This window comes from Hydra vulgaris, chromosome 08 (genome assembly GCF_038396675.1).
Source record: "Hydra vulgaris chromosome 08, alternate assembly HydraT2T_AEP".
NCBI classification, from domain to species: Eukaryota; Metazoa; Cnidaria; class Hydrozoa; order Anthoathecata; family Hydridae; genus Hydra; species Hydra vulgaris.
In genome coordinates, this window is record NC_088927.1 from 45,662,488 (window position 1) to 45,674,033 (window position 11,546).

Genomic DNA, 11,546 nt, shown 5'->3' on the forward strand with positions numbered 1-11,546 from the left:
GTCTTTTTGTATATTAAGATTTTGTATATAGTTATGAGTTTGTTTTTTTTATGTAAAATTTGTGTTTTATATAAATATTATTTATTTTTACAAAAAGATATTGTTTGAGTTTTAACCCACCATACCCTAGGTGTGAGGGGTGGAAAGCTTTAAAATAGTACTCTTTTGTGCCCTCTTCGTATGTTTGTCCCTCAAATTTTTACTTTTGATGTTAATAAAGAATGATATTAATAATGAAAACACAAAGTAATGACCTTGATATTAGGTTAGAGGGTGCAGCTACAGCTATAGAGGGTGCACCCAAAGGGCTTCTAGCCTATCAAACTAAAGTATCTAAATTATATTTGACAGTACCCTGTTAGAATATATTAAAAAACACATATAAAATTTTGAATTTCACTAAAATTTTAAAAATTTCTTTACAAAAATTGACATTTTTAAACATCACGGCGATCTTTCGCATATATGTTTTCCTAATATCCATGGATCTGGAAATTACCGAATAGTGAAAAAATTCAATGTAACCTATTTAAAATGATATATACATATTGAATTCACTTTAATTTGTAAATAAAACTTGCGCGTTACACAGTCAAAATATTGTTCGTTTTTTTTCAATTTTTTATGTTTAGACCAAAACCTGCAAATTAAAATCATTTTTAAGATGATCGACGTTCGGGGGAAGATTATCGACGTTCGGGGGCATTTAAAAATACACACAAAGGTTCAATATATTTTGATTTTTTTTTTTGAAAATTAGGAAATTTCACACCTTTTCTATTAGGAATAACAAAAATTTTTAGTTTTTTTTAGTCTTTTTATGTAGAATTTACTTTTGGAAAATATAGCCTTCTTTCTTTAAAAAACGTCAATTTTAGCCGAATGCATCATAACTTTCTTGTTCTGCAAAATTACGAAGTAATGTATTATTTAAATAAACAACGGGAAATTAAAAATGAGTACCATATACCCTCTTCATATATTAAATTTGTAATTATATTAAATGTGTATTAAATATACTGGTAATATAAGTATATTTATAATACATATTTATACATTATTATATACACAATATAGAATATTAAATAATTATTTGTATTTATTCATATATTATTGTTTTTTTATATATTATTAATAGGTATCGCGTTTACGGAACCGAATTTTGTGCTTAAATTTTGTGCCACATTTTCGTAGTCTCTTCAAAGTTAGCGTGCTTGAGGAAGGCTTTTTGGAATAACTTTTAAGTGTTCGTTATCAACATAGTTTATTTTTAGAAAGAAGAATAGTTGAAGCATTAGTTCGATTTGGTTTTAATTATACTCACTTGATATATTAACGAGTTTATTGATGTCAAAATTTTGGTCTTACTTCTGTGGTGAAATTAATGTCCATGATATAGTCTTTTTTTTTCTATCCGATTTTTTGTTTAAGTTATTCATTTATCTATGCACCTACCAAATTTCGTTGAAAAACATTTTGTAGCAGTCACCCTATTTCTTGCTGCACTTTTGTTACCTAATTTACATTTTTGCCGATTTATCGCGGGAGACAGAGGGGTACATTGATTATTTATATAAATATATTTTTTTATATATATATATAGCATTCATATTAGCAATATTTGAATTATGTCATAAATTGATATTATAAACCTAGATATTTTACAGTAAAAATATAATTAAACAATTTGTAGGTTTAAAAAAAATTGTTTTATTAAAACAATTTTCAGTAAATAATAAAATAAGACTTTGATTTTATATTTCATTTAGAAATAAAATGCAGAAAGAAAATAAAGGTTTCACATAGCATTTCGTATCAAATTCATAATATAAATTAGATATGAATTAAATTAGTTATGAATCATATCTAATTTGAAGTTTGAACATTGTCTTTATTTAACAAGGAATGTCTTTATAAATCAGTTATTTCAATATAAATTTATTTAACTGTATTTAAATTATTACTTGGCCACTATCTACTAGCTTTATGTATAACTTAAATATTTCTTTTGCTGTTTTAGATGCTCAAAGTTGTAGTGAAATGGTGTCAGCCGACAACATCAGTTAGTTACTTTCTGTATTCACTAGCTCAGTAGTTATTATATAGATACTACTATAATATATGTTCTATATATATATTTTTTATATGCAAATTTTTATATTACTTTGTAAAAATAAAGTTTATTTAATTTTTGTTTAGATGAAGTTGCTTTAGGGATGATCTGTCGGTTATATTCCTATTATATGATTCAATATTTTAGTATTTAGTTATTTACTATTAGATTTCAAATACAGTTCTTTATTATGTCTATGTTGATTGTTGTCAAGCAATATTATTTCTTGTTTTATTTTTGTATACTTAATACTTAAGTTTTATTAAATCACTCTTTTTTTTCTGTAGACTAATTAGAACAATTAATCAGTAAGTTAAGTTTAAGTTGCTTTAGTTAATATATCATTTAAAATTATTTGATTTCAAATTGGGATTTAGGTGAGTACGGCCAGCAGATATGTAAGTTTTGTAGACTTATATATTTTTCAACATATAACTAATTGATACATCATTACAAATATAAAATTCAAATAAATGTTTTAATTTAAAATTGGCATTTAGGTGAATATGGCAAACAGATATGTAAGTTTTTTAGGTTTCAATATTTTAAAGTGTATAAATTATTAAGATATTATAACTCGAAACAAGTGTATTTTAAAGTTAAAAAATATTCCATTCAATTTCCAACAATTTTAATATATTTTCTTTATCTTTAGCAAAGCTTACTTTAAAAATTGGTAAGAGAATTCTTATATATATTTATATATATATATATATATATATATATATATATATATATATATATATATATATATATATATATATATATATATATATATTTACAATATTTCGAGGTAATATAGATACTCTAGTTTTCAAGTATTAAAGTCTTAAGATACTTGAAAACGACATCTTTAATAGATTTTATTTATACAAATAAAATCTATTAAAGATGTCAACATTTAAAATATATATATATATATATATATATATATATATATATATATAATATATATATATATATATATATATATATATATATTGTTAACTACAAATAATTTTAAGTATGGTTTCAATTATGAAATAATTGCATAGTTATGTTGTGTATTGCATTTTTTCTTTTTTTAGTATCATCTTCACCGGTTATAATGGGTAAGGTTTTTATATATTTTTTTTTCTATATGATTTTAATTTTCAAATTATTTTGAAAGGTTTTGCAATATTATTTTATTTTTTCATATAAGGTTTTTCATATAAGGTTATTTTATCATATAAAGCTGTGCTATAGTATTTTATATTTTTATTTTTTAGTGCCATCATCATTTAAGCAAGTTGGTAAAGTATAATCTGAACCTTTCAACATGATTGTAATTGCAAAATAAATACAAGATTTTATTTTTTATTTTAGTCACACTCTCTTATGACCATAGATGGTCATAAGAGAGTGTCACTAAAATAAAAAGTATGGATGGTACTCCACTCTCTTATGACCATGGATGCACCACTAATGTATCTTTTTAATCTAGTGGAATGTGTTTTTTACTTCTTTGTTGTTGTACTTTAAATATTCCATCAGATATTTCAAGAATTGAAACAATTTTTGATATTATAGTACAAAAACATCATCAGCATATCTACTATGAGTTCTACATTCATCTCCCATATTTGGTGGTTGTCTGGTATAAATTTGTTTTTTAATTTATTTCCAATTTCATTTTTAAATTTATTATTCAAATTTTTAAATTTATTTCTAAATTTTTTTTTTTTAATTTATTATTCAAATTTGGAAAGCAGTAATAGCAAATTTTTTTTTAAGGTCGGTGGGGGTGGGGGGGGGCATATGCCTCTTCCGTAATAGAAACACCACTTGTATACGTAAGATCTTGTATAACATAATTTTATATTATATACTAATTTTACTAATTTTAGTAAAGATATAAATATTTATAAAACCAAATCGTTTTTGATACTAGGATGTATCAAACCATCACCACCACACCCACCTCTATTGCTAACATACACCTCATATTTTGGTGGTTTACTATAAATTTAAAACAACTTTTTTGTATATTTATATTGCTTATGTCTTTAAAAAATCGAATATTTTTTAAATTTTTTTTTCTGAAAAAAGTGTTAAGTTTCATACAGGCAAGGTGGTGGTTTGATGCCCCCTCTGTCCATCCAATATGCCTGGTGGTTAGAGTTTAACATAAAGTTGTAGCCCACTCTTACACCTATCTTTTGACACCAAGATATTTGTATTTCGGTAAGAATTGAAGATATGACAATTTAAGTGAAGAATAACATTTTGACCACAGTTTCTTCAACAAATCCATATATAGAAAAATCGGTACTTAAACCATCATAAGTTTTGAACCAATTGTTTGATTTTGATAATTTTTTTTTGAGGATCAATAGCTTTATTCGTTTATAATTTTCTTGTGACAATCATAACAGCATGCATGAAAGTTTGAAGTTAACATTAACGTATGTCATCATGAGTATGTGTGTCTGCTGATCAAGGGGCCCCATTTTTTAGGATAGGTGGGGCCCAGGATGCAATCGCACCCCAGCACCCAGGACCAGTCTACCACTGGGTATACATATGCTTAATGTATATGTATATATATATTACATACATGTACATTAAGTGCATATGTATGTGTATATATTATATATATATATATATGTATATATATATATATATATATATATATATATATATATATATATATATATATATATATATATATATATATATATTTATATATATATATATAGATTAGTAAAAAACACTTATCTAACTTTTATCTTCGACTTGAAGTTTCACCATTGCTGGATCATCAGGAAGAGTTCAGGAAGAACCTCAAGTCGAAGATAAAAGTTAGATAAGTGTTTTTTACTAATTTATTATTGCTCTGTTCTTTAAGAACATTGAGCACTCTATTTGTAAAATACACTAACATAATTTACATATATATATATATATATATATATATATATATATATATATATATATATATATATATATATATATATATATATATATATAGATATATATATATATATATAGATATATATAGATATATATGTATATATATATATATATATATATAGATATATATATATATATATATAGATATATATATATATATATAGATATATATATAGATATATATATATATAATATATACACATACATATATGTATGTGTATATATTATATATATATATATCATATATACACATACATATATGTATGTGTATATATTATATATATATATATATATATATATATATATATATATTTATATGTATATGTATATATATATATATATATTATATATAAAATATACAATGATATATAAATGATATATATATATATATATATATAAATAATATTTATATATATAAATATACTTATATATATATATATATATATATATATATATATATATATATATATATATATATATATATATATATTTATATAGTACTAATTGTTTAGATGAAAAAGTTATTATGGGATGGTGTAATAAATATTGGAGTAGCGGTTGAACAATTTTATTCAGGATCTTTTAAATGCAATAAAGGCTATAGTGCACGCCGGATAATTATAACTGAATGTAATCAATTTGATTGTTATTGTAATGTTTTAGAATCTGGAAATAGTCAACCAATATTTGAATGTATTTTAAAAAATGGTGAGGAAAAGATAGGAATGTCTTGCTCAATGAACCCAACAACTGCAGCAAAAAAGATATTGAAAATAGCTAATGTGAATGTTTCAATCAAAAGTGGCAATACTTTTTTTGGGTTTGATAGAAAAGAAGTAGTTAATTTGATGAATGATACTAATAATACTGCAAGTGAAACAGTTAATAAAAATGATAAAGTAGTAAATAAAGACTATTCTTTAAGCTCTAGTTTTCCTTCGAGAAACTTAAAATGGCATGGGATTGTTGATTATGGTATAGCTGTTGACAACATTAACTTTCACTGCAAACTTGGTAGTGGTTCATTTAATCTGCATTGTGGCTAAAAATCAATACGAATTGCAAAAACTATCAATTTTGATGAAATTGAAATACACTGTAGAGTAGTATGTGAAAATCAAATTCCAATATTTAAAGTATTTACAATAGAATTACCATTAGCAAGCTTTTCCAATGTAAAAGCAACTGTTTGTGTCAAGCAAATGTTAAACTTCTTAGGGATTGAGAGTAAAAAAAAGTGGTCTGGCTACGAGTTTTTTGGTTTCATGAAACCAGAAGTTTTAAAAATAATATCTGCTAATCATATGAATGTTGAAGTATCTTCAAAACAAACAAAAATTTCAGTTAAAAAAGTGTTCAAAAAAGTAGAATTTGAAGACCACATTCCTTTAAGATGTGCCTTATCTATTCGAAGTCGAAATGCAGGAGAGACTAGTAGTTTATTAAACTCTAAATCAGTTAATGCACGAAATGAAGCTATACACGAACTGGTTGAGTATATATCATTTGGTGATGTAAAAAGTAAGACTTTAAAATTTATAGATTTTGACTTTTAGCATTCTTTTTGACTAACTTTGTTTTTATATGGATTAATTATATATATATTTATATATATATATATATACATATATATATATATATATATATATATATATATATATATATATATATATATATATATATATATATGGCATTTTATAGGTTATATTCAGCATCTGTACAAGAAAAATCCTTCCATAATCACCAAGACAATGGATAAAATTGAAAAACGTGTTGAGCTAAATTGTTCCCAAACAGCTGAACTGTTACTTGGAAAATGTAATTTATCACAACGTGGTTATAAAAGTCTAAGAGCTATTATGTCAAAAAATTTAATCGACTTGCCAACTTACACGAATGTACGAAAATACTGTTTAACCGCAGAAGTAGGTAAAATATTAAAAATTCACAATGATAGTGAAAGTATTTGTAAGTGTATGGGAGCTAGGACAAATCTTGCAGAAACTTTACAATGTATTATTTCCTGTAAAAAGTTACTGCATGAAATGGAATTTCTTAGTATCGAAAAACAAGCAGATTTGTGTAGATATTTAAAGCAAATTGATTCAAAATTGTATAATTCTATTGATTCAACAAAACGCACTCTCTTTATAAAAGACACTGGTGATAATTTCCGGGCTGCATCTAGATTTCCAACAGAACAGACATCGTTTTCACTCCTAAATTTAAAAAAGTTAATTAATTCTCCAAGTGGACAGTTTATAACAACACTGTGGAGAGGTAGTGAATCTAAAGTTATGCTTGATACTCATGTCAAGTGTCATTATGAAGATCTTACTGATCTTATCATACATGGTATTAATTTAGTAACTCCAGAAAATAATTCAGTTGAGCACTTTAATGTACTTTGTTTTTTTGTGGCCGATTTAGGTTTCTTGAAGAACATAATTGGTTTATGTTCATGTACATCAACTTATGGATGCTACCATTGCTTACTAAAGAAAGACAAATGGTCTTTAAAAATTAAGCAATCTGGAGAAAAGCGTAGTGTTGCTGTAATGACAGAGTTAGGTGAAAAAGTGGAGTCTGTCTTGGGTGAAACACCTGACCACAATTCTGCATTGTTTAAAAAAACTCAGCTTGAAAATTATGGCCAATGGGTAAAAATAGCAATTAATATAATATAAAATTATAGAAAAAAATTGTATAATAATACGAAATAATAAAATTTTTTTAAAAAATATATAAGTTTTAGGTGTATGTGTATATACAATTATTAAATTCCTAATTATTTTAACTTTTTAGACCACAATGTTCAAAGGTTTTGTTATTCACCTAATGCCACCATGTGGTTTACATCTTATATTGGCGCATCACAGATATATGTACAAGTTTATGTATAATGTCATAAATAAAAGGAACATGGATAACATAATTGGCAAGGCATTTCGAAATATTGGTTGTACTTATTTGGCTTATCAAATCGAGCAATATTTTAAAAGGTAATTAAAATCTACAAATAATAATATGAAATATATGCCATTGTGTTGTAATTATTTCAAATCTATTAATCAATTTAATATGGAATCGTCTGTTTTTGTAACAAAAACAACAAAATTGAGATTGCACAACTAGGTTGTTTTATCCAAATTTTAGTCATACTGCCAATTAAAAATGTTATGAGTTAATATTTCTGTGTCAGGTTTTTCTAATTCATACATACAATTTGTATGATACGAACTCACACAACGATATGCACATACATAATATTTATTATATATGTCAAACCATAAAATCTCATCATTTCACAGTTGCTGTTCCACTTTGATAAAAAAGCTTTTATTTACCTAGTTTTTTCGTTTGTTTTGGAACTCTTTCTTTTCCTTCTATTTTTCTAATTTATATTTGTTATTGATAATATTTTTATGTAGTAAAAAAATCATGTAATAATGACATGATTTATTTATCTTTGTATTATTTCTTTAACCTTGTAAGTACAGTGTTGTAGCTGAGGGGGGGGGAGGCCTAAAAACCTGTCATTAGGATCCCAAAATTTTAAAAAACCTTTGATTATTAGGTATTATTCAAATAAACAAAAAGCTCAAATATGGGCCATTTAAAATTTGAAATAGGGCCCCTTAATTGGGGTAGCCTAGCCACGGCCCTGTGTATGTAAGACCAATATAGAATTTCAAAGTTAATTTTTATGCCGTTTATTTATAGCAAAAAGAAGAGCTATGATGGTTCTGAAACTTTAAAAATCATTGGAAATGATTGTAAGTTGTTGGAATCAAACATTGATACTTTTTTAAATAGTTTTCTTGCAGACGGAGAAAATTGGCATGATCAAAGTGCCTTGAAATTGCGACAAATACTCGACCTCTACAAAAGATTTGCAAGTCTTGCAAAGTATTTCTTTATGTTTTATGCTTTTCTAATTCAATGTTTGAAATTTTCATTGTCTTATATTAGTCATTGCCTATAAGGTTATAATGTTATTAAATGTATAGCTAAATGTTACTATTTTAGCGATGTTAGATCAACAGCTCCTGACTTGTCAGGTACTTTTAATGAAAGGTGTGAAGAGTATTTTCAAAAATTTATTACCTATGCTGGATCTGATTGTACTGAAGGAATGCCATACTTACATTACTTAAGAAGTCATGTTGGAAAGCTTATGGTATTCTACGCTAGATTTGGATGGGGTTATGGAATGTTTAACTGTAACGCAAGTGAGCATTTAAATAAACAAATCAAGTTTTCAGAGATTAACGAGACAAATTTAGACAGAGCAAGGTTCCAAACCATAATTAGGTTAATGCGTTTACAACAATTTATACTAACAGATTCAGTTATGCCAAAAACAAAAGAGATAATTTGTTCTGTGTGCAAAATACCTGGCCACAATAAGAAAAATAAAAGCTGTCCTCTACACCCTAGTCACCCGCCAATACAATTTGAAGAATCAGACGAAGAAGTTTAACAAAAAAAATTTATATGAGAAGAACTGTGATGTTAAGACTTTTACTTTCACTTTTATGAAGTAAAAAAAAGTTAATTGTTTTTGATAATTAAACACTAAGTTAATGAAACATCAAGTTAATTCCTTCGGTTTTATTCTTTGCAGTCGATTTATGCATATTACCGAGTGTGTATAAGTATATACATTATACGGAATAGAATGTATATACATGTATACACTATACTATGGAGTGTATATGCATTTAGTGTGTGTACATGTACATTTGATGTATACGCACTCCGCAGAGTGTGTATACATCAAATGTAGTGCATACATCAAATGTGAGTTTACATGTAGGAACACTCGATCTGTGTACACTCGATCTATAGATCGAGTTTTAAATGTATGTAAATCGATTTATTTACGGTCTTTTTATGTACACTCTGCAGCACCTATGACGCAGAGGAGTGCATAGGCATAATATGACTTAAATAGGGATAGGCGCAGTGGAGTTTAAATACATAGCTTGACCTAAATTTAGATACGCCCAGTGCATGGTGCATACATAGACTTACTAAAAGTGTGATAGGCGAAAAAGAAGTGGACATAAATTAACTCGGTTTAACTTGTTTTCAGAAGACACTTTTATTTTTAAATATTTAAAAAGATATAAAAAAAGATTTAAAATAAAAAAAACATCAAAACCTTGAAGTTTAAGTTATTTTTCTACATTCAGAACTTTGGACGATATTTTGTCTGACTGTTTTGCGCAAAGTTATGGAAGTCAGATGAGAAAACTTTGATTAGATAATCATGCAGAAAATTATTTATTCAACATTTTTAATGAAGGGGGTACTAAATTACTTTTCTATTAAATAAAAATGTTCGAATATTAAATAAAAACGTTCGAATAAAAATAGATTTAACTTCATTTCTACTCCATCTTTAATCATAATGCAACTGTGAAAACATAATTTGAACTAAATCTAGACTTTGTAGATCGGCTAAAAAATAAATAAAAATCTCTAAAACTAGACAAGTCAAAGAAAACCCGCAGGAACATATTTGTTACGGTAGGGAACAAAATGCTCATTAGCGCATAAACATTTTTCTCGCTTTCCAAAACTTCACAAGTGAAGAAATCAATAAAAAGTTTTTTTATAACTTACGAAAATTAATTTAATAAATTACGAATATCCTCAGAGGTTATTGGTCCATCTGGTCTTACTAATATCACCAGCCATTTTTAAAGTTTATGGTTTAACACAATCTTTGAAAAAATTGAACTTTTCAAAAATCAATTTCACAAAACCTATATTTTTAATAAGCATTAAAAATCCAAAAAAAAGTTTCAAAATACTATTAAAATCTGATCAGAACGTATCTTTAATTTTGTATGATCAGCGTTTTTATAAAACTTTTATAAGGCGAATTAAAAAGTCTATTTTTATCTATTTGTTTGTAAACTTTAAGGATATCATATTGCATGACAAAGGACAAACTTATCTAAGTACCGAATATTTGAAAATATTTTGCTCAGTACCAACAGGGGCGATCGGGACAATTTTCAAGTTCTCAGTGCTCAAGAGGCGCCAGAAAAAAAAACGGACCAAAAAAAAGTTCCTCCACAGCAAAATTTATCCTCATGAAATGCGGCATGAGGGCTCTAGGCGCCCCTGAGTACCAAAGAACTCAAAACTATTCAGTAATTCGATTGCAACATATTGTAAAAGCACTTAATTCAGTGCATGAAATAATGAAAAAAAAACATTACATTTCAAAAAACATTTCTTTTTAAAGATTTAAAAAAATAAATAAAAAGACTAAGTACAACACTTATTTTCTTCATTTTGTTTTATTTTCATAAACAATTATTAAATATTACCAGCTTGACTTATGAAAATAAAAAGGGACAATTTATAGTAGCAAATAAATATATTGTTTATTTTTATAACAAAATTTATGAAAAGCAGAAGGCAATTGGTAGCAAAATCCTTTTTTTAATGCGTTGAATAAATAAATAAATAAATATATATA

The 11,546-nt window shown here is 25.8% G+C and overlaps 1 protein-coding gene across 1 annotated transcript; it reads left to right on the plus strand.

Annotated features, from left to right (window-relative positions):
- Nucleotides 1-3,368: 3,368 nt before the first annotated feature.
- Nucleotides 3,369-9,553, plus strand: LOC136083887 (uncharacterized). The gene is made up of 6 exons (XM_065803805.1): nucleotides 3,369-3,731; nucleotides 5,560-6,568; nucleotides 6,749-7,707; nucleotides 7,853-8,049; nucleotides 8,771-8,956; nucleotides 9,077-9,553. Exons 2-6 carry the CDS (start codon nucleotides 6,250-6,252, stop codon nucleotides 9,528-9,530), a joined length of 2,115 nt encoding a protein of 704 aa, XP_065659877.1. The 5' UTR covers nucleotides 3,369-3,731; nucleotides 5,560-6,249; the 3' UTR covers nucleotides 9,531-9,553.
- The last annotated feature ends 1,993 nt before the right edge of the window (nucleotides 9,554-11,546 follow it).

Coding starts and splice junctions, on each gene's coding strand:
- LOC136083887 (XM_065803805.1), top strand. CDS start 6,250: ATGTTAAACTTCTTAGGGATTGAGAGTAAAAAAAAGTGGTCTGGCTAC. Junction 8,050..8,770: donor ATCGAGCAATATTTTAAAAG/GTAATTAAAATC, acceptor GTTTATTTATAG/CAAAAAGAAGAGCTATGATG. Junction 8,957..9,076: donor AGATTTGCAAGTCTTGCAAA/GTATTTCTTTAT, acceptor TTACTATTTTAG/CGATGTTAGATCAACAGCTC.